Source organism: Ochotona princeps, chromosome 8, assembly GCF_030435755.1.
Source record: "Ochotona princeps isolate mOchPri1 chromosome 8, mOchPri1.hap1, whole genome shotgun sequence".
Lineage (NCBI taxonomy): Eukaryota > Metazoa > Chordata > Mammalia > Lagomorpha > Ochotonidae > Ochotona > Ochotona princeps.
Window position 1 is genome coordinate 71,453,468 of NC_080839.1, and position 24,276 is coordinate 71,477,743.

Genomic DNA, 24,276 nt, shown 5'->3' on the forward strand with positions numbered 1-24,276 from the left:
CACAGGCTTAACCTGTGATCCCACGGGGTTGGCTCCAGAGAGAGAACTTTTCATCACTGGGTTGTCACCCCAGTTAGATCATCATATTCTTTTGATGTTTTATGCATCCAGAGGTATTTATTTTGGAATTCTAAGACTAGGAAACCCTAGGAATGCAGCACTATTATTTTCCCCATTAGCCATTTATTGCTTTTAGACCTACTGTTCTTGGAAAATTTGTCATCTGTACTTTTTAAAACTTTAAGATGCATTTTTATTTGAAAGGTAGAAGGAGAGATACAGAAAGAAATCTTTTGTCTGCTGATTCACTCCCGAAGTAGTCATAATAGCGGGGTCTGTGCTGGGTTAAAGCCAGCAGCCTGGCTCTCCATCTGGGTCTCCAGTGTGGGTGGCAGGAGCCCAGTATTTGGACCATTTTTTGCTGCCTTTTTAGGTGCATTAGCTGGGACTTGAGCTAGCGTTCCGGCACCAGATGCCAGTGTCACAGGCATTGGCTCGATCTTCACAAAATGTCAGAACCTCTGATGTTTCCATTTTTAGCTTTATGATGTTAGAGAACTTAATGTACTGTGAAGCATCCTTATTCGAAAAAAGGACAGAGAAAGTAATATGTATCTCATATGCTTGTTGGGCGGATTAATTGAGCTGATATTTGTCCTATGTTTAGAACAGTGATAGTATTTGTGTACTTACTGAGTAAACCTATTACAGACAGCTATGTTTTCAAATGCCATCACATACTTTGTTGTCTTGTAATCTTCTCACCCACCTGAAGATCTTTATAGAGTTGTGTGTGTGTGTAGTTTATATATCATTTTTTCAGTGAAGTCCGTAAAGCTAACCCACTGTCTCTTTGTCTTTTAGAGCTGCTTATCATCCGGAGTTTCCCACGGTTCTGACAGCTTTAGAGATAGACAATGCGGTTGTTGCCAACAGCCTGATAGACATGCGGGGTATAGAGACAGTGCTGCTGATCAAAGTAAGAGAAGATACTTGCTGTATGTTTATGTTACTCTGCAATGTTGTAAGCTCTAGGATGTTTTATACATTTCTTTCTCCCTTTTTTCTCAGCACTATTGGCTGGTTTCGCCATTGTGCTTTGACCTCCTAGGGACATCTGTAGCATAGCATACTTCTGGTTGGTTTTCGTGCTTTCTGCCCCAATGCGTTCATAACTTGTGGCATTCCTTTCTAAAGCACTTTTGCAAGTGGATATTATTTTTTGGCATATGTTGGTGTAAAATTTTTTATTCTTGATTGGCACATCTGATTTTTGTTTATGCTAACAGGTACATCTATTATTATTATGCTTTCTAAATGAAATGCTTCAATACGTTACAGATTTCTTTATTTAGCTGTTCTGTAAAAATCAGTATCATCCCATTGTGAATGTGATTTTCTATGCTCGTTACACTACAGTATTTTTTTTTTATGTATTGACAAATATACAGAGAAGGGACAAGAGACTCAAAATAGAAATCTGTGTAATCAAGACAAAGAATTAAAATATTTTTCATTAATGACAACGAGAAGTAATGGTCTTGATATCCCAAATATGTGTCTATGTGTTCATGCTGTATTTATTTGTATTTTTGACTCTTTCCTATTTTTTGAAGGATACTTGGCAGGAAATCATCCCTCCATTAATCCTGATCTTTTCAATTCTGCTTGGATTCAAGTATTTCTAGCCTTTCTCCACATCCTTGATAATGTTTCATTAGAATTTTATTTGCACATAGCTTTCCTAGGATGTGGAAAGTCAGAAGGCTGTAGGGTACCGTCATTAGCATGCTCTTTGGGGTACCTGCATGCCACAAGGGAGTGCCTGATTGGAGTCCTCAGCCTGTGGTTTAGCGTCCTGACAACACACACCCTGAGAGGCATGACCCACACTGGAGGCCTGGCTGAGGTTTGCAGCTCCTGGCTCTGCCTGGTTGTCCCAGCCCTGGCTGCTGCATGTGTTGGGCAAGTCTAACAGTAGTTGGAAGATCTTTGTCTCTCTTAAAAATGAAATGAAAATAAGAAATATGTTATTTAAAATAATATACAGCCTCTATAAATTTAAATATTTTCATGTGACATGTTAAATAAGTATTATTTCTTTTTGATGATGTTCACATAGTTGATCAGGGTGGAAGGGTCAAGGACTTGGGGAGTATGGATAGGACCAGTTTTTCCAGATCTTTCCCCTCTCCCTCCTGTATCTGGGGAAAGGAGGGAAATTAGGGGAGCTGCTGCACCAGCCTCCCAGTGCCCTGGAATGGGGACTGGCCACCTGCTGCCATCCAGGGTCCCGATTTTGGGACCTGCTCTGAGGGTTGTGCTCATTGGTTTCGATAGTTCTGAAATGCTGTTGATCTCGCCACTCCAAGGATGAGGAAATCCTTCCAAGGTCCATCAGCTGACACAGTCCACCCCAGAGTCTCCATTCACCAGATATTTGTCAACGCTTGGCTGGGGCAGTTGAGCAATTTGTTCTACTTCCTTCCTCTGCTATGGTATCAGATGTCCTCTGCAGACCCCATTCGACTGCCATATCCTCCATGTGCATCTGGGCATGTTTGTCCACTGCTCCATCTTAGCCACTAAGCAGGTCCAGTTCTGACACAAGCCCTCCACGGTCTGGCTACAGATCCTACGATTCTGAGTCCAGTCGTTCAGTTTGGGGAAGATCCTCACAGAAACCTTGTCTAAGGCAGTCCTAGACCTGGCTTGTTCATGCTTGCCAGAACGGGATCCGGCTTAGTCCGTCATCCACATCAGCCTATGCACACAGTTAGTTGCAATTGCTGGGTCAGTTCTATCACTAACCGCGTCTCTTATGTAAACCAGTGGATGCTGTGGACCTGCTAACCCTGCTCACCACACACTTGGCCCTCACATTCACCAGCAGGAACTACAGCCTAGTCAGGGTGACCCTCAATAGTCCCCACCAAGTCCACTCTCATTCTTGGTTCCTGTGCTTGCCAATATGTGCAGCAGACTGGGCCAATCTGTCCCACATCTCACCTAGCTCAGCCCACTGTCCAGCTCACACTCATACCGACAGGTGCTGCTGCCTGTCTGGCCAGGCCTGCCCCCAGCCCTGATTCTCATGCTCACTAGTGGGGTTTGAAGCCCATTAGAGAGGTACCCACAGATTCCCTAACAGGCCTACTTCCAGTCCTGGATCTTAGACTCGTCAGGTGTTCCCAGTCCCAGTGTTTGCCAGCTGATGCTGCAGCAAAGCCCAGCAACCCTGCATTTACTCTGGCTAATGCCTGCCCCCCAGTGGTTACAGTCAGCCCAGCCTGGTTGTTCCCCTAATCCAGCTCATATGCAAGCCAGTAGGTCTGGTCTGCCCCCAGTTCCAGTACTCATGCTCACAGTGGGAGCAGTGACCCAGCAGGAGAGCTCTCCATCCCAGCCCCAAGCCCTTCTACCAGGCTTGCACCTCCCCGCCCCCCCCAGTCTCACATCTGCTGGTGGGTGCTGTGGCCCAATCTGGCATGGCCTGCCTCACTTTGGCATTTACCGGTGGGTACTATAGCCTGGCCCAGCCTGGCCTGCCCTAGTTCCAGCTCAAGCTGGTGGGTGTCACTGTCCAGTCCAACCCAGCCAGCCCCCAGTCCTGGCCTTAATGTGGACTGGCTGATATTGCTGCCTGACTTGGACTATCCTAACACTGACCAGACTGCTCCCATCCCTGGCTCATGAAAACTGTGAAGTGTGATAGACTAGCCGGGCATGACCCATACTCCAGCCTGGCTCCTGCACATGCCTGAGAACTAAGCTTGGTCTGGTCCTGCCCGGCCCACACCTCTCCAGGGCCCTAATGTGGACTGGCTGGTGTTGCAGCCCAAGTTGGCCTATCCTGCACTCGGTTTTGAGATCTAGTTCTTAATAGTCTTGGTTCTCACATCTGCTGACAAGTGGTGTTACCTTGCCGGACCCAACCAATACCCAGGCCTGAATCACTTGCTCATCAGTGGACGCTATGGCCCACCACGGGAGTTTCCCTTACCAGGCCCACTCCCAGACCCAGAGTCTGCCCCCTCTGTTGTGGTTGGTCCACTCGCCACCTTGTTCTTGGGTGCGCCTTTGGGTGTTGCATCCCAGACTGGCCTGTCCTGTTCCAAGCCCCAGCACCCCTGAGTGTCAGAGGGTTCCATGGTCATGCCTACCTCAGCCTGTCATCACCCACAGCTCTGAGGCAAACCCGGAGGAATTGTAGTTCCACAAGGTTGTGCCCACTTACCCCCTACAGCATCTGCCCCTGGCCCTGGTTCTCTTGTGTGCTGGTTAGTGTCATGACCCAGCCTAACATCACCCGTGCCCTGTTCTGACTTTCATTGATGTGTGCTAGGGTCCAGCCCTGCCGGGCAGGCCCCCAGCCATAGCTGTAGTATGCGCCAGTGAGTGGTGTTCAGCTGTCATCCATGCTAAGTATCCCAGCTGAGGTCTCCCATGTGGGCCAGTGCATCTCTCTGACCCACAGAAGTCCTGCGACTTCCTCCAACAACTTGATCTCAGCCCCCTCGCTGACCTGCAAGTCCAGCAACCCTGTGGATGGGAGTCCCTCTCAAGTCATTCCTCGCTTACAACACATTCCCTTAGCGGTCTGTCCTCCTGCACATTTTCCCCTTTCCCTGATCATCAGTTCACGGACCGCACACATGAGGAAATCCTCAGGCTCGGTCTGCGTGCCTGGACTCAAGGCTCCAGGTCTCCCCATGCCCAGCTCCCAGCATCCCTCAGGCCTCCACAAACAAAGGCGCGGACCTACCTCCGTGGGCAGCCAGCCACATGGCAGCTACTCCTGCTGCAGAGCACCTCAAATAATTTTTTAAAAGATGTATTTATTTTTACTGAAACGGCAGATTTATAGAAAAAAAGGAGAGAGAAAGATCTCCCATCTGCTGGTTTGCTCCCAAGCAGCCATTGTGGCCAGAGTTGAGCCAATCCAAAGCCAGCAGCTGATTGCAGGTCTCCCACAGGGGTTCAGGAGTCCAGAGCCTTCATCCCTCCTCTACCACTTTTATAGGTCATAAGCAGGGAAAATGATCAGAAGTAAAACATTTCGCATGTGGTGCACATACAGGAAACTGACATCACAGGTGGAAGATTAGCGTGCTGCCCCACCGTATTAGCCCTAGATTTAAGACTTTTTGCTATTAAAATAAATATATTTTCTAATTGTGCTTTTTTCCAATTTTAAAATTATTTTCTTCTTTTAAGTATCTTCATATTTGTTATACTTCTTTCCTTAGCTACCACACTAGCCCTTGCTGTTATTTTAAAAACTCATAATAATTTTAGTTCTTTGGGCATTGAAAAGTTGTTTTTGAATTCTTATATTTAATAAAATTATTTGACTTTAAGTAAGAATAGTGAAATTTTATTTGGGGATTGTGTTCATGGGAGATGCTTTGGTGGCTCTGAGAATGTATTCTCCTCTGTTTCAGAACAATTCAGTAGCTCGGGCTGTAATGCAGTCGCAGAAGCCACCCAAAAACTGCAGAGAAGCTTTCACAGCTGATGGGGATCAAGTGTTTGCAGGGCGGTACTACTCGTCTGAGCATACAAGACCCAAGTTCCTAACCAGAGACGTGGATTCTGAAATAAGGTAGGGTCAAGGTGAGCTGGACAGTGTTGTTTCCACTTCTTCCTTTTTGATTCTGTGTTCTCAGTGGTCATTTCAGGGGAGAGCCATGTTCCATTTGTGTTTCATCCCTGAAGATCATTCAGCTGGTTGTAGAATGATACCCTGCAGGTCATTTTCCAGCCTCACTTTGGCAGCAGGTTTTAGAAAAATGTGTTCCTTTTATTTTTTTTTTATTTGTTTTATTTTTTTAAAGATTTATTCATTTTATTACAGCCAGATATACAGAGAGGAGGAGAGACAGAGAGGAAGATCTTCCGTCCGATGATTCACTCCCCAAGTGAGCTGCAACGGGCAGATGCACGCAGATCCGAAGCCGGGAACCTGGAACCTCTTCCGGGTCTCCCACGCGGGTACAGGGTCCCAATGCATTGGGCCGTCCTCGACTGCTTTCCCAGGCCACAAGCAGGGAGCTGGATGGGAAGTGGAGCTGCCGGGATTAGAACCGGCGTCCACATGGGACCCCGGGGCTTTCAAGGCGAGGACTTTAGCCGCTAGGCCATGCCGCCGGGCCCGAAAAAATGTGTTCCTTTTAAACCAGCCGATATGTTGATAGAACAATGAAGAGCTCAACTCAGAATATACTGCCTTCTTTGTCACCATGTTCACTGCTGAGCTCTGCTGATTTTTCTCATTGGGGGTGAATTTACATCTGCCTCTGACTGAGACGTTGAGTTGCACTGTTACAGAAAGAGCCATGAGCGCTGCTAGAACACGGGCCTGGGAAAGTAGGATATGTTAGACGAGACAAACTGAGAAGGTAAAGGAAGATTTGGAAACATGCACATGTTTTCCCAACTGCATTATTTCAGTGGACAGATTGGTACATTGGCTCTGAGTTAATGACTTAGAAGATCTTAAGTGTAACTTAGACTGAAGTAAGTATGTGAGGAAATGGAGCAAAAGTATTTGTAATAATTTGCATGTGTAGGAGAAATTAGAATTTTATTGAAATGGATTTCTCATTTTCAAATAATAATAGCTATTTTTGTTTGATATTAAGAGCAGCATAAAGGAAAATAGCCATAATGGACACTGGAAAATTAGTGAGTTTATTAAACACAGAAGAAAAAGTTGATGAACAGCAGTGTGTGTCATGGCACCTTGTGGTGGTTATTTTCCCAGTGTGCTTTCCGGTGGTGAACGCTCACGCCCTGCTGCAGGAGTCCTTCGGAGCAGTTGCCAGTGCAGCTCAATTATATATATATGTGCTTTCAATATCACAGTTTGGTAACTGCTTTTAGTATAAAGTGCTGAAGAATGTTTTATCTGGTATCATTTTTTTCTTTCCAACAAATATTTCCAGAGTACTTGCTATACCTGGCACTAAGCTAGGCACAAGTTAGCAGGAAACAAAGTACACCAAGCTTCGTCCTGCGGTCACTGGTCAGTGGTCAGCCATGCTGTGCTCAGAGGAAGCACAGGACAGGGCTGGGACTTGAGCACTGAGGCATTTGAATGGACTGCTGGGGAGGCAGTGTTCACGGACCCAGCAGATGTGGTCCCTACCTTGGCCACCTCTCTGTGCACTTGAGTATCATTCTCTGTAAAACTAATACCACGTAGGCATGGCATGTGAAAATTGGTAACCTAAGAAGTTTACCTAAGAAAGAGGTTGTAAAATTCATCAGTGTTGCTATTGAAGGTTGTATTGATTGCTTTAATTTATTTTGCATGTTGAGCAAATTGTATAATTCTGTTCATTTTGTTTCATTTTTGGTGTCAGATATTTTGGGGATTTTGTTAGTTGATTTAATTACTAATTTTTAGTAAAGATATAGATTTATAAAAGTGCATATTTCATATTGAAGCTTGGCCAGCCATAGTAAAATTTTGTATTAAGCTCCATTTTATCAGTAATAGTGCAGTATTTCTTCCTTTCTTCATTTTTGTTCATTTATCATTCATGCAGCTAACATTTGTTCAGTTTTCTTTGTTTAATTCAGAAATCATAAGATAGTTATTTTATATACCAGAAAATATTTTATGTTCTGTTATTTTAGTACCAGTAAAAATGTATAAAATGTTGCTAACTGAACTTTGGACTAGAAAGTGGTTTCAATTTTAGAGGTGTAAAAAAATGGAAAAGGACACATCTTGGATGCAATATGATGAGCTCCTCCTGGTCCAGGGCTGGGTTGTTCGCACTGTGCAGGTGGTTCTCTTCCTGCCAGCGCACAGCTTTGCAGGACAAGAGTGTGGGTCAGAGAAGCAGGAACTGCTTGTGTGCTGCCAGCTGGCTGTTAGCTGCAGCCTTCGGTTTTGGCGACTGTTCCCTCTCCATCTTCTTGTCCTGTTTTCTTAGCTTCTGTTTACCAACAAGAAATGTTGAGCTATTAATCTCCGCTATTTACCTTGGGTATCTATGGTGTCATATTCACATTTTAATGGTATGACTTATTTCCTGATTAATTTTCTTTTGAGAAGTTGTGTCTTAATTCTGTTTGTACTATTAGGCACAATGTTTCACACATGAAAGTCATAACATTTTTATTAGTGAAATAAAGAAATACTTTTTTAAGTTTCTGGAATAGATTTTCATGTGACTGACAAGTTGATAGGGTGATAGAGCTGGTTTAATTGAACAGTATTTTGCAAATGTTATCACACCAAAACAAAACAAAAAAAGCAGTTATTTTAGTTCTTTGTAAAAATAGGTAAGTTTTTTTTTTTGTATCTTTATCAAGTGACTTGGAAAATGAAGTTGAAAATAAAAAGGCCCAGATAGTAAGTCTTCAGCAACATTTGTCTGCACTTGAGAAGGATATTAAACGCAATGAAGAATTTCTTAAAAGGTGCCAACTACGTTACAAAGAATTAAAGGTAAGAAGAAAACACTTCTCAATTAGCGTTCCAAGCTGATTTGAAGTTCCCATTGTTCCCCTCGAGCTATGGTGTTTGAACATTCTGGCCTTGTACCCTGCTTCCTAAAAGGGGACCGGCAGAGTGGTACAGCAGACTGAACCGTGGCTTGTATGGGAGTGCCGCGTCTGCTGCACTTTGATCCAGACATTTACTGATGGCCCTGGGAAGCAGCAGGGTGGCCCGCATACTGTGGGCCTCTACCATCCACCTGGGAGACCTGGGTGGAATTAGTGGCTTCTGGCTTCAACCTGCTCCAGCCTTGTTGCCGCAGATGGAAGACTTCTGTCTTGTCTGTTGCTCTGCCTTTCAAATAAATGGGTAAATCTTAAAACTCTTATAAGTATTTACATTTTACAATGAACAAGAATGTGTATTCATTGAGGAAAAGCATACTTTAGTGTCTGTCATAATAAAGGGCAACTGAATAGTTATATCAGCACTGATGTTCAGTCTAATGTGACATTACACATCATACATACACCCTGTACAGTTGAAAGTATTTTAGTAAAATTGGTGAATAATGTCTTAGTGTTTTTATGAAAATAGTGTCAATACCATGGACCTCTGAAAGGGTCAGATGTCCACAGGTTACTTGGATTGTATTTTGAAAATCCCTATATCATAATAATTTTTCATGACTTCAAACTTAGGATGTTTCTGAAAGATGTTTTCTTTTAGCACTCAACAGTTTATTCATTGTAAATGCTAAGATGGACCACATAGGTGTTGTTTCTGCATGAAAATATATTTTAGTGAGAGTGATCATGGCAGAATTGATACAGAGCTTCTTTGGCCTGTTTAAAGCAGGTGCATCTGTTAATTCTGAAAGCCTTTTGCGACATTAAAGCAGAATACAGCTGTGGATTGATACATCCTTTCCAACGATTTGCCGTTGTTACTCTTTGCGTTTACTTTTTTGAATCTTTATGTTTTTCTTTTAGATGAAAATAAGAAAAAACATTTCTGAAATTCGGGAATTGGAGAATATAGAAGAACACCAGTCTGTAGATATTGCAACATTGGTAAAATGATCGGCTCTCTTTTTCCCTGTTTACCTGTAATGTGAAAGGAGGAAACAGCATTTAGGATGATCACATCCATTCTCAGCTTTGTAAAAACCACCTGAGGTGTAGCCTTCAGGCTTCAGTTTGATTTTGTCCTCTGCCACCTGAATTAGAAGCCTGAGCAAAGCTGAATGGTCTTCCAGGCCTGCGCAGCCCCTCGGTGTCGCTCTGGGTGGACCTGGACGCCAGGGCTGTGTGTGCGAGTCAGTTGGAAGGGTTCTCTGCATTTTTTCTTCTTCAAACTAATGATTTTCCTTTTAAATGACAGCCTAGTTAGATTCTTGACACATTGGCATAGCGTATGTGTGTATTTCCACTAAGTGCATTTTGGGATTGAAGGGAGTGAGCAGGTCAAAAACACATTCCTATTGATTATGATCTGAAGCAGATACTGTTTCATTTGTTTCCTAATTGTTCTCACTGTTTTATTTTCAATCTGTTTTCTTCTGCTTTACTGTTAAGAGCATGAAAATATTGTTTTCTTCTTGTTTGACCTGTTTGCTTGCAGGCTCTGCTTCTCCCAAGTTTTTATCTGTTGATGAGTATTTTAATTAATTCTTATACTTTTTAACTGTTTTCAGGAAGATGAAGCCCAAGAAAATAAAAACAAAATGAAAATGGTTGAGAAAAATATGGAGCAACAAGAAGAAAATATGAAACATCTTAAAAATCAGAAAATAGAAGCGGAAAATAAGTATGATACAATTAAATCTATAATTAATCAGCTATCAGAGCAAGCAGACCCACTTAAGGTATGTGCTATTTTTATTCCGACATAGGTAAACTTCATGGTTTAGTTTTACTTCCACAGTGTATTCATCATGCATATGCTCATAGAAGAAGTTTTGGTTAAATGTAATTAGAACTACATAAAAATGAGAGTTCAGAGAATGATAAGAACCATTTTTCATCATTAACCAAATTAATATTAAACACTGTTCAGGATGGATTAAGTAGAATATGAAATTTTAAAATTATAATTAAAAAGGCAAAGTGATTCATAAAGAAAAATACAAGGAAGTAGTTACTGTATGCAATAAAAATTAAAAATACAAATTCTAAAAAAAATAATTTTTAGAAGAAAATGAGAAGTAATGATAGAAACAATACAGATTTCAAGAATAGATCACGTAGAATTCAGAGCTCAGAAATTACAACAATGAAATTACAAGTTAAGGAAAACAAATCACAGTTTCTTAATTATTCATTTTTTACTTCAAAGTGAGGGAAAGCCAAATGGATCTCCCATCCACTGACTTCATTCCCCAAATTGTTGCAATTGCTTAGTCTGGTCCAGGCTTGATCTAGGAGCTCAGAACTGCCATGTGGGCGGTAGGGCCCAAGTGGCTGGGCCGTCTTCCGTTGCTTTCCCAGGAACACGGGAAGCAGAGCAACTGGGTGTTCAAGTGGCACTGATAGTATCTACCCTTGTGCCACAATACTGGCTCTAGATAATGACTTCTAAAAATGATGAGATGTGCTACAATAATGTAGTAAGGAAAAAACTACCACCTAAATTGTTTATCCTAAAAAACTTAAAAACAGGAAGTGACGAAGAGTAACCTATATTCTGTCTTTTTAGGGATTTATAGGCTAAAAGAACTCCTGGAACTGGGAGTCCATAAATAAATTCAAGGACAGAGAAAGAGGGCAGAAGGCAATAAGAATTCTTGGTCTTAGCTCTCTGCCTGGGCTGCAGATAATTGAAAGGTGGGAGGTGAGTCCATTAGTAAACCTGAATGTCATCAGCCAGTATCCAGGAGTTTTTTCCTTCTCAATTTCATGTCATGCTAGCCATCAGTGATAGTCGGACTAAGGAGATGAAGTCAATATCTGCCAAGCAACTGGCTTATTACTGTCTTCCAGATATTATCTGTTTGCTTTTTGGATTTGGATTTGTGTTTTACAAAAGTAGTTAGTATTTGAGTCTTCTGTTTGAATATGTGATTGTTGAAACCTCTTTTAAGGAAGCATTTTTTTCCCCTGCTTTGATCAGCTTATTTTAATTTATGCTTATAAACTTAACGGTTTGTTAAATGAAACTTCACTGGATAGAAAGTGGGACCTACATTGAGCCTGAGAAAGGGATTTGTTATCTGTAGATTAGGTAACATATTGTTGGTTTCTTGTTAGTTTTAAAATGGGTAACATACAGTTTGGAAGTTTATAAAACATCTGCAGACATATTGAAGAGCCATAGTAAATGTGAATGAAGGGAAACCAACGCCTGTAGTTCTTCTCATCGTATTTTTCAAATTTAGTGGTTCTGTTCCCAAGGTGCTAGGAAGAAGTAGCCAGTATAAATGAATCCTGACACATGTGATACTGCTTCGATTCCGTGCAGAGGTCAGTTGTTTCCCTGCAACAATTCAGATATTGCAGAGAATGATTAGAAACATGAATGATTAACCATTCTGCTTCAGAAACTATATCATCTAACTGTAGCATCTCTGACTACAGAAGTTGAGCCGTTTTAATCTGCTGTAATGATCGCTTTGTGGCTCTTAAGTCAGGAGCCTCTTTAAAACAGTTTTGTTGAGATAATATGCAGGAAATATATTTATAAATGTGTAACATGACTTTAAGCATGTAAAGTCTGTGAAACCAGGACCACAAATCAGAAGTGGGATGCCCTCCCCGGCCTGTGAATCTCCTCATGTTCCTTTGTACTCCTTGCCCTCTGTCTTTGGGCATTCACAATTCACTTGCTGGTCCTGTACGTTGCACGTTTTCTAAAATTACCTATAATTGTCCACTTAATACAGTTTTAGTTCCTTGTGAGTAACTTCAGTCTGAAAAATGTCTTGACTTGAGAAACAGCTTTTACTAAACTATTACTGCAGTTGTATTATTATGATTTCTAATAATTATTTTTGCGTATTTTTAAGTTTGTAAGTTTAACCTATATATAGCTGCTGCATTACAAAAAGAAAATCAAGAAAATTAGGTGTTTATTTGGTTCAAAAACTTTGGGAATTCATGTGTAGGTTTTTCATGATATAAATTTTCCATGAACTTTCTGAAGGCTCCTACTGTGTAGTTTGGTAATATCTGTGATTCCAGACATTCCCTGGAAGTGTTGGGACATGACCCTTACCGTAAAGAAAAGATTGCTTTATCCCACACTTAATGTTTTTCTTTTTGAAAAGTTTAGTTTGTTTTTTGAGTGACAGACTAGATGCTCCCCTTCAGGGGTTCATCTCCAGATGCTCCTGACAGAGCCAGGAGGAGCTGAGGCTGACGGGGAGCTCAGTGCCGATCTCCACACAGCGAGAGACATGAGCCGTTGCAGCCATCAGCACCCCCTTGCAGGCTTTGCATTTGCAGACAGCTGTAGTCAGGAGCCAAGCAGAGCATCAGCTCAAGATAGGCTTTGTGCTTAACAATGCTTTAATTTTTAAGGCTAATATGAATTCCCCTAAAATTACTTTGTTATCCAAAATAAAATTGGAGGTATTACAGTATGCAGAAACTTCATGTAAGAATTTGAATATGGTGTGTTTCGAACTTTTATTTATTTGAAGGGCAGAGAAAGAAACAGAACACTCCTATCTTCTGGTTTACTTCCCCAAAAGTGACAGGGACAGGGCCAAGCCTGGGCTGGGCCAAACCATGAGTATAATCTGTGGGGTCTCACATTTGGATGGTAGGAGCCCAGTAGCTTCCATACTACCAGCATGGGTGGTGGCATTATCAGGACGCTGGAGAAAAGCCAGAGCTAACAAACTCCTGAATTCCAGGAGGGTGCAGGCCTCGTAACTGTTAGTCTGAGCTTGTGCTCCTGTAACATGTTTTACTGATTTTGGAAGCAGCTTTCTTTTATTCAGACACATAATATGAAGTATTAACACATGTTTCTCAAGCAACGTAGTCCTGGGAACTTTTTTGATTTGCTAACTAGTTTTGTACTTGGTTGCAAGTGCTTTTTAAGCATTCTTTATTATTTTGGCTTGATTGAAACAGGATGAATTAAACCTTGCTGATTCTGAAGTGGATAATCAAAAACGAGGAAAACAGCATTATGAAGAGAAACAAAAGGAACACTTGGAGACCTTAAAGAAGAAGAAAAGAGAACTAGAATTGAAAGAAAAGGAACTAGAGGTCATCCACCTTTTTTTTTTCCCCCAAATAATCTTGTTTATGACTTTAGTCATGATTATTGAAGTGTGTTTTGCCTAACACCATGTTTCCAGAAACGGGAGTGGTGACAAGTGTTGAGCTTAAGAATGGGACTTAGCTAGCAATGCTGCAGCAGTCCCATCCTTGAGACCACATCCTGCTCTTGATCTGACATAACTCCTTAGATGCGCAGCTTCGCAGGTGGATACCGGTGTGGAGTAAGGATGAGGCAGCCTTTCCTGAGTGTGTGCTTGCTTCCGTTTTAGTTCCTAGTACCATTCTTATTGATAGCTGTAAATACGGGATGTTGTGAATATAAAATAAATACCGTCTGTAGTAGTACTTTGCACTTTTAGATCCTTTGCAGACACAAAGCTTCTTGGTTTTCGTTTGGGTGCTGCTGTAAGGCTGTGTCTGATTGTAGAGCCCTAAGTGCCTAGCTTTGCTTAACTACTTCTGTAACATTTTCACTGAAAAGTTGCGAACACATCATAAATTGTGCAGTGTTGCATAGTTTTCTCTTATAGCATTATAAAGACTTTGGATTGGGTTCTTAGTATAAAACTTAGGTAATAATGTTGATGTTGGATAATTAAAATGTATTTCTTCAGCTCTGAATTTTACTTTGCATATTTTGGCACAAATACTATGTTGTCAAATCAAAGAAGAGTTTTTAAAGATAGTTAACATCTATTTTCTTAGGAGAAAATGTCACAGGCAAGACAAATCTGCCCAGAGCGGATAGAAGTACAAAAATCTGCATCAATTCTAGACAAAGAAATTAATCGATTAAGACAAAAGATACAAGCAGAACATGCTAGTCATGGAGATCGGGAGGAAATAATGAGGTATGTGGTTGGCAGCTGTTCTGCTTTATTATGTTATCCATGAATCTTTTTAACACATAAAAAATAAACTGAAAAAATATTAAGGTTGGGCTGAGCATTTGATATACCAGTTAAGATGCATCACATGATGCCCCAAATCCACACTGGAAGGACAAGTTCAAGTCAAAATTGCGCTCCGAGCACCGGGTTTCTGCTGGTGCAGATGCTGTCGCTGCCAACTGAGAAGCCTAGCCGGGCTCCCGGGCCCTGGCGTCAGTTAGGTGCAGCTCTGGCTGCTGCCGGGCTTTAGAGCTGAACCAGCAGAAGGAACTCGCTTGCTTGCTTGCTTGCTTGCTTTCTGTCTCTCTCTCCCTGCTTTACTTTCTCCCTCCTCCCCTCCCTCTCTGCTTCGTTCTCTTTTTCTTTCTCCGTTCCATGCCCCGTCACTTGCATTTCACATAAAACAATTAACTAAAAATTAAAATTTTAAGCTGTGATGAAATAATAACCATAGCAGATGGTTTTAGTTCAAGTATAAGCATGTTATTAACAGTTAACAATTAACTTCTGAATTATTAAAAACTCATGACATTTTAACATAAATTGTCTTTCTAAAATTCACAGAGATGATAATATATAGCTTCACAAGTAGTCAAAGAAATACAAATCAAAATAATTAGAAACTAAGTACAACAAACTGAGTAAAATTTAATAAACCAATATTCCAAATCTGAGAATAGAAGCTTTTGTGTAATTGAAGCACAGGTTTTTTTTTTTTTTTTTTTTTTTTTAAGATTTATTCATTTTATTACAGCCAGATATACACAGAGGAGGAGAGACAGAGAGGAAGATCTTCCGTCTGATGTTTCATTCCCCAAGTGAGCCGCAACGGGCCGATGCGCGCCGATCCGAAGCTGGGAACCTGGAACCTCTTCCGGGTCTCCCACGCGGGTGCAGGGTCCCAATGCATTGGGCCGTCCTCAACTGCCTTCCCAGGCCACAAGCAGGGAGCTGGATGGGAAGTGGAGCTGCCGGGATTAGAACCGGCGCCCATATGGGATCCCGGGGCTTTCAAGGCGAGGACTTTAGCCGCTAGGCCACGCCGCCGGGCCCAAGCACAGATTTTGAAGGAGGAATTCCTTTTTTTGAGTTGCAGTTCTGCCTGCCGCATCTTTTTGGAAATTATTTGTGAATTTGTGTTTCCTCATCTACAAAATGAGTACACTTCTAATGCCTGACAGGGTGATAATGGAGATTAAGATAATCCATAGCGAAAAGCATGTGTAGAAAACATATTAGTTCTAGTATTAATGTCTTTCTGGAGAAGCATTTAGGAAGTCTACGTCAAAATATTTCTTAAAATTTTATTTGACAAAGTAATTTTGTTGCTGCATAATCCAAAATGAGAAAAATTGTGTGCTCAGTTCATTGCAGCCACCTTTGGATCATTATAAATTTAAAAATAGAAACTCTTGGAAAGTTGTTATAATACACATCCTGAAATACTCCTGCTCCCTTTCCTCACTGATACTTCTCACTGAAGGGAGCCTCTCTCCTGTTTTGACCCCTTCTCTGAGGAGAGCCTGATACGTGTTTGCTGTCATTTTCCAAATCTGCCCCTTGGACCCTCATGGGGGCGCTTGCTCAAGCACTTGCTCTGCCTTCTCTAGGTTTGGGGCTGTGTTCCTTCCTCGCTGGGTGAGCGCTGTCTCCTTCCATGGCCACCTTTTACCCTTGAGAGTGTATGAAATTGGCTACTCTTAGGCTTAGGTGCTTTATTTTGGTTTTTTTTTTTAAAAGATTTATTTTATTTTTATTACAAAGTCAGATATACTGAGAGGAGGAGAGATAGAGAGAGGAAGTGGAGCTGCCGGGATTAGAACCAGCGGCCATATGGGATCAAGGCGAGGACCTTAGCCACTAGGCCACGCTGCCGAGCCCCTCCCTAGGTTCTTTATTGTTACATATATTGGCTGTTATGCTGTTCCTAGACTTTTGTGGATGGCATTTATTTAGTTACTATTTGTTCATAACATAGGCAATACCAAGAGGCCAGAGAAACCTATCTTGACTTGGATAATAAAGTAAGGACTTTAAAAAGGTTTATTAAATTATTGGAAGAAATCATGACCCATAGGTACAAAACGTATCAACAGTTTAGAAGGTAAGTGCGTTAGAAATATTGCCAAGTATTATACACTTATGTATTTTCTTTGTTTTTGTATTATTATTTATAAATAGTAAAATTAGAAGAGCTTTATATGATGCACTTAACTGTAGACTCAGAAGTGCCTGTTGATTGCTTCAATTGGTTGTACAAGAGTCATGCTGAAGTAGTCTATTTCACTGTTGGGCATTGATTGTTCTCCAGGGAGACCAATGTTTAACACCAAACTAGGCAGTGGGAGGATGTAATTCAGGACTTGGAGAGCCGAAGCTGGGGGAGGTGGAGTGTTGGACAGCATCACCTGGTTATCCACGGATTCCTACAGTGTGTGCTTCCATCAGCGGAGCTCTGTTGTGTGTGCACTGTTTTAGCTCCGAGGCCTGTGACTGTGCCTGAGATGTAGCAAGCATGTGATTAGCATATATGGGGCAAATTAGATAAAACTAAAAAGAGAAATATATTTGTGAATTGGTTTTTGAAATGTGTTTCAGGTTTATTGGCTGTGTCAATCGTGTTGTTAGTACATGAAGCAAATAGGACTCAATTTTCTCCTTTTGAGGTTGTTTTTAAGCTTTGTTGGGTGCACGTGGGGCAGTATCAGTGTTTACCTGAGCTAGTGTTGTGTAAGGACTCTGCCAGGCTTGTGAATTTTCACATGAGCCAGAGGCTTACCAGCCCTTCCTGGCTCTGTGTAAGCCATTTGTGCTACCTAATCTGGGAGGAAACAAGCAAATTGAACAAGCATTTTTCCATTCATCTTAAACACAAGATGTGTATCTCTGTTAGGATATAGTACAAAGTTTTTATTGATGTATTCATGTAGCTCACCTGCTATAATGGGGTACAGTGAATGTGGGATGTAGGTGTTTTTATAATGAACTGAGAAAAATGTGAGGATGGAAATGAGCACGGCGCACGGCAATGGGTCACGTGCTACTGTCTGGTTAAAGCATTTTGGGTACACACTTCCCGGCCTTTTCAATGTGGTCTGTTTCTTTACTTCCAGGTGTTTGACTTTACGATGCAAATTGTACTTTGACAACTTACTGTCTCAGAGAGCCTATTGTGGAAAAATGAATTTTGACCATAAAAATGAAACTCTTACCATTTCAGTAAGTATTTCTTTATATGTCTGATATTACGAATATAAGCTCCTTCTTTTGATGAAACATTAATAAACTTTAACCTGTTGTCTTTGGATAGCAAAAGATACATATTTTTAAGTTTTTCTTGAGATGTAGAACAGCCTTTGCCAACATGTTGAAAATTGAATTAAACGTTTTGAATAAAACTGCTATTTAGTATTTTCCCCCCACAACCATTTTATCTTTGTCGGATAGTAATTGAGAATTTTGTCCTCAGTGACAAATGTTTTTCCTAATCTTTCTGTTGCACAGGGTTTGGGGGGGGCGGTTTGGATTTTTTTTCTCTTTTATGATTTACACAGTGTTTTTGAGTTATGTGGGGCATTAGGTAAACTCTTTGATCTGTAATCTGACTTTAGGAAGCCAAAAAGGCTCCATCCTTCGTGAGTCAGCCTTCGCAGCCTTTACTTTGAAGTGGTCCATTAATAGACCCAAAAAAAGAAAAAATAATGGAGAACTTAAACAGATTTGAGATCTCCTAAGAAGAATTCACGAATATTCGAGTATCTGAAATGCACAACTCATGGAATGTATTTAACAGCCAACAAAAGACATAATTAGCAGAATTCAGAGCAATTCAAATGAAAATACCTAAATTCAGTAACATCAAAATAGATGTGACACCATTGAGCAGATCTTAAGAGATAAGAAGCATACAGTGTACAACAAAAAACAAACAAAAAATATTTGAAGAGATAGTGACTGAAATTTTTCAAAATAAATACGTCAACTCAGATCCAGAAATCTCCAAGTGAGTTAAGTGCAAAAACAATTGTTGTTGAGGACAAAATGGTCAAATAGCTGAAAACCCTTAACAAAGAGGTAATCTTTCAGTAACAAGAAAAAACACGCAGTACTTCCCAGTGAGTACTTATAAAACTTAAAGAAGACCTTAAAACAAGTTGTGAAGAATATATATCACCTGTCGGGCTTCAGAATGTTAAAGGATTGTGTTTCTAGTAAGTGCTATGTGGAAATGTGTAAGTAGAGGGACTAGCAGCATTGTGGACAGCAAATCAGGCTCATATCACAAGGTCGGTTAGAATCCCAGCTATTCTGGTTCTGGTCCAGCTCCCTGCGAATGCACTTGGGAAAGCAGCAAAAGGTGCTCCGTCTGACACTTGGACCCCTGTGACACAAGTCAGAGATGGATCTCTTGGTTTCTGGCTTTAACTGGCCCAGACCTGGCTCTGCAGCCATTTGGAGCAGCAGATGCAAGAGCTCCCTATCTCCATCTTTCTCTGTCCCTGTGATTTTTTAAAGAAATAAATAAATAAAAATTTTCTTCTGTAATTAGCAAAATTATCTTTCAAAAATGAAGATGAAACACTTTAGTTTTCACACAAGCCAAAATGGAAGAAATTCTGCTTTCATATGCTGTGAAAAGAAACCAAAGAAATGTCTTAATATAAAAGAAATATAAGATGGAAATAAACTACAAAAGGAACAGAGAGCACTGTGAATGGCAGATACGTGGTTAAATATAAATAGCTATGACTGGTCCCGCAGTAGTGTGTCTTGAGTTTATGAGATACAAAAGTAAAGTATACCTTTGCAAAAAACTGAATAAGCTTCTTGGCACTTTCCAGAGGTAATGTTCATCCTAATTTAAGTTTGATGCATTAGAGGTATGCATTGCAGTCTCTAGCATAACTCCTGAAGAATTGCGAAGAATGTATAAAGAAGTAGTGATGACCACGTGAAAGGAATGGTGAAGAGAAATACTCAGAATGCTGCTAATCAATGCAGGGTTGCAGGTCTGATCTTTAATAGTGAAGACGTGGAAACAACCCAGATGCCCAATGAAAGACAAATGGCTGAAGAAACTGGTACAGTTACTCAGTGCAACACTACTGAGACATTAGAAAGAATGAGATTCTGCCATTTGCAACAAAATGTTCCCAGCCAGATACAATTATGCTAGTGAAATAAGCCAATCTCAAAAGGACACACATATGTTGTCTCTGATAAAAGGCAACCTTCATGCAAAATACAAGTTAAATAGATGGATGGGTAAACATGAATATACATGTATTCTCGTAGATGAACTGTTTAATGGAGACTAGCATACTGCCAATTGAAGATAAACTGCAGTATGCATCTCTACTCCTGAATAAAAGGAGAACTACCAATGAAACTGTAAAATATATCTTGGCGGTAGGTTAGCAGGTTTTCTCACATTGTGTATACTTACAATGCCATGATATGCATAAATAACCGATAGTTGGACTTAGGGCTGTTGCTGAAGGACTGTAATAATACGGGGGAAAGCAGCAGGGGAGGGAGTTGGGGTAGGTAGAAGGTTAAATCCCTGCACTTATGGAACCATGTCATGAAAAACGTGTGTGTGTGTGTGTGTGTGTGTGTGTATAGTAAGAAAAGATGGAGAAATACTCAAATGGTAGCAAAAGAGAGGAAAACAGAACATGTAACAACTTGGATGGCTTAAACATAGATACATCAGTTATTACATAAGCATAGATAGAACAAAGAGTTGGATTGAAAATAAGACTAGCAGACTGGACAGAAAAAATACATTTGGTGAGCTATATTAATAACGAAACAGACTTTATGCAAGAATTATGAAAAACCAAAAGAGGCATTTCTTTTTTTTTTTTTTTAAAGATTTTATTGTTATTGGAAAGCCGGATATACAGAGAGGAGGAGAGACAGAGAGGAAGATCTTCCATCCGATGTTTCACTCCCCAAGTGAGCCGCAACGGGCCGGTACGTGCGGATCCGATGCCGGGACCAGGAACCTCTTCCGGGTCTCCCACACGGGTGCAGTGTCCCAAAGCCTTGGGCCGTCCTCGACTGCTTTCCCAGGCCACAAGCAGGGAGCTGGATGGGAAGTGGAGCTGCCGAGATTAGAACCGGCGCCCATATGGGATCCCGGGGCGTTCAAGGCGAGGACTTTAGCCGCTAGGCCACGCCGCCGGGCCCCAAAAGAGGCATTTCTTATTGAAAATGTGTTGTACCTAATAACAGCATCAAAATGCGTAGAAGTAGGAAGAACTAAAATGCAAAACAGAATTGACACTTCAGTTGGAAAGATTCATAAACTGATAATCAAGCAGCAGTCAAAAGTTAGCACACCAGTTACCACAGATTGTAGATTCTTTGGAGTTGTGTCTGTGTGGAACATTTGCCAAAGCAGACACTACTCCTAGCCATAGGGTAAATCTCAAGAAATTTCAAAAGATTGAAATCATTACTGAGTGCAATGTCAGATAAAATGAAATAGAAGTAGCAGCAAGTAGCCCGGGTGTTAGACAGCTAAGCAGCACGTGTCTAAATAACCCATGAATCGGAAGAGAAATGGAAACAAGATTGTTTTGCTCCAAACAATAAAAATGCACCAAAAATCCTTGGACCAAACTGTCAACAAGCACATCCTCCACCTTCAGGCCCTGGCATGCCAGCTTCCTATTTATGGACTGAAAAAGCAGCCCAGGCTGATGCACATTCGTGGGACTGCACCCACATGGGGCCCTGGAAGAAGCTCCTGGCTCCTGGCTGCTAGCTTTGGCTCAGCCCAGCTCCAGCTGTTGTGGCCATTTTGGGAGTGAAACAGCTGATGGGAGTTCTCAATCTCTCCTTTTCTCTGTAAATATCCCTTTCAAATAAAAATAAATCTTTAAAAAAAAATTGCAAGATACACCCATAAGATTTCTTAGAAGGCAATTTCCAGGTCCAAGACCATATATTTGTGAAAAAGAAAGCTGAACATAAATGGTCTTATCAAGTTTTATCTCCAGAAGGTAGAAAAACAAAGGTATTTATAAATTCTGATAGGAAGAATACAATAAAGATAGAAGAGCAGGAATTGGAGGCTCAAAGGCCCAGGTTTCAGAAGCACTAAAACAGTAGCTAGTCTCACTCTGACCGTGCATAGGCATTGCCTGGTTAGTGACGTACTCCTGGGGCGAGCAGCAGTCTGCTTAGGAATAGCTTGGTTGGCTAACTGTTACGCATGCTTTTGAAAAAATAAAAGTGAACAAGCCTTGTCTACCTACCTGACATGCCCAGAGGATATTTAAAGATTGATCAGGGCCTGGCATGGTAGCCTAGTGGCTGAAGTCCTCACCTTGCACCTGCCAAGATCCCCTCTTGATGTCAGTTCTAATCCTGGTGCCCACTTCACCCAGCTCCCTGCTTGTGGCCTGGGAAAGTAGTCAAGGACAGCCCAAAGCCTTGGGACCCTGCACCTGCATGGGAGACCCAGAAGAAGCTCCTGGCTCTTGGCTTCAGATTAGCTCAGCTCCAGCTGTTGTGGCCACTTGGGGAATGAATCGTCGGACGGAAGATCTTCCTCTCTGTCCCTTCTGTTTTCTGTATATCTGACTTCAATACAAATAAATCTTAAAAAAAAAAAGATCAGAGACATAAAGGAAAAAGTGTACAATGAACACTTCCAGAAGAGAAGATTTTCAGGTACTTCTATGAAGATTTTCAACAGAACACAAAAGCAATAACCTGCTTGAAAGCTAACATGGACTTCATTAAAATTCTCTTAATCTGAAAGAATTAAGAATGAGAAGAGACGCCACATTGGGAAATATATATATACATATATATATATATAAAGGCATAGAGAATTTTTAAAATAGTAAATACTAGGAAGACTAACAGCACACTTAAAAAGGGTCAAAAGACTTAAGAACTTCATGAATTAAAATAGCCAACTAGTGACTAAACATAGGACAAGTCCTCAGGATCCTTAGTCATCAGAGACACACAGATTCCACAGTGAGTTCTCACCACACCCCGCTTAGGGGGACTCAGATACAAGACTGACTACTGGATTGGCCAAGATGGGAAATCAGTGGAACTGGTTTAAAAACCCGTCAGTGTATGGCAGAGTCCTTCCACTTGGATATAATCCGAAGAAACTTGGTGGGTATATCCTCAAAAAGATACGCCAAAAATGTTCAGGATATTTTACAAAATAATTGAAAGTTCTCTTGATAGCAGCATAATTTTTTTAAATAATGGGCTTGAAAATATTAGAAGCTAACATAAACTGGTAGGTGCTGTTTTTCCACCTTGTTTCATACCTGTCTATTTTGGATTTTTTTTTTTTTTTTTTTTTTTACTGTAGAAGCACTTTTTAAAGATATTTTTGTGTCAATCCATTTATGCTGTAGTTTGGCCAGTGCAAGCGTCTTCAGTTTGACCCTGGGTCTTTTGGACTTTTGCTTCTATAATTACTTCTAAAGTGGCATGACCACTAGATGTCACTATAATTCAAGTAGCAAATCGCCTCAGTACTTTTGAATGTTTGCAACTACTAAAATTTTAGAATTGACTTAAATTTCTTATTTTGATTAGTAGTATTTGATTAACATTGGCCCTTCTGTTAAACGTCTAGGTTTTGGTATTTTAAATTCAGAAATGATGAGACAAAGCTTTCAGTTGGATTCTCAGTAAACTGAAAAGCACTATTAATACAGATGTGGTTCCCTTTTGCTGTGTTTTCACTGTAATAGATCCCATTTCCACATCACTAAATGATTTTATTTTTTCCTTTGCGTAACTGTAAGCCTCCTCTTGCTTAGCTTGCACTGAGAAGAATTTAACTGCCTTTCTCTGTGCTTGTTTTTGTTGCCTGTTACCCTCGTTCGCTAAAGGTCCAGCCTGGGGAAGGGAACAAAGCGGCCTTCAACGACATGCGTGCCCTGTCGGGGGGCGAGCGCTCCTTCTCCACCGTGTGCTTCATCCTGTCCCTGTGGTCCATCGCGGAGTCTCCCTTCAGATGCCTAGACGAGTTTGACGTCTACATGGTATGGTTAACATTCGAAGTTGGCTCTGTGTGAAGCATGTGTTTCAGAAGAAGCACGAGCTTCCTTTCATTTCAGCCATGGCAGTGGAGACCCTGCCCTGGCACTTGGTCTGACTTGCGGGGGGAGCAGAGAAGGGGTTCTTCCCTGCTGTCATGCTGAGCTCTGCAGGGCCTGTCTTGATCCCATCTCTTCTCTGCCAGCGTCAGTAACCTTACACTGCCTTTAGTTTCTCCCCTAGCTTGTCTCTGTCAACCCATAAATATGTTCAGCAAGTTTCCTGTTTCCACACAGAATCCAACAACCAGTTCATCACCCTTGCTTTGAGTAATTCTTAGCTGCTATGTAGCTGTCTCTTCCTTCACAGCCACACTTTTTTCAAGAGCACTTGACTTTGACATTGAAACCTAGGATTGGAGCCCTACTTCTGCCAGCAGTTATCCAGCTAACTTGAAGCAAGCATTTATCCTTTGGAGCTCTTGGTGTCCATAAAACATGATAACTAATGCATCCTGCCTCACAGCGTTGTATGGGGTTCTAGCAGTCTTGCCTATACTGCAGGCACTTGCTGAGTTCTTACGAGCAATTCATTATTCTCTTTCTGTCTTTGTATAATGGATGCGACCATCCGTTGTAATCTGAGTGTAGACTGAACCACTCCTACCATG

The 24,276-nt window shown here is 41.2% G+C and overlaps 1 protein-coding gene across 3 annotated transcripts in view; it reads left to right on the forward strand.

The window, feature by feature from the left end:
• SMC6 (structural maintenance of chromosomes 6) overlaps positions 1–24,276 on the forward strand; it is a 72,140-nt gene that overhangs the window by 44,750 nt on the left and 3,114 nt on the right. For all 3 annotated transcript variants that reach the window (XM_058668250.1, XM_058668251.1, XM_004582849.3), the window contains 10 exons: positions 865–979; positions 5,445–5,605; positions 8,329–8,464; positions 9,448–9,528; positions 10,152–10,322; positions 13,534–13,671; positions 14,392–14,537; positions 16,555–16,680; positions 17,690–17,795; positions 23,459–23,611. In XM_058668250.1, coding sequence (XP_058524233.1) covers positions 865–979; positions 5,445–5,605; positions 8,329–8,464; positions 9,448–9,528; positions 10,152–10,322; positions 13,534–13,671; positions 14,392–14,537; positions 16,555–16,680; positions 17,690–17,795; positions 23,459–23,611 — 1,333 coding nt within the window. The remainder of the gene's footprint in view (positions 1–864; positions 980–5,444; positions 5,606–8,328; positions 8,465–9,447; positions 9,529–10,151; positions 10,323–13,533; positions 13,672–14,391; positions 14,538–16,554; positions 16,681–17,689; positions 17,796–23,458; positions 23,612–24,276) is intronic.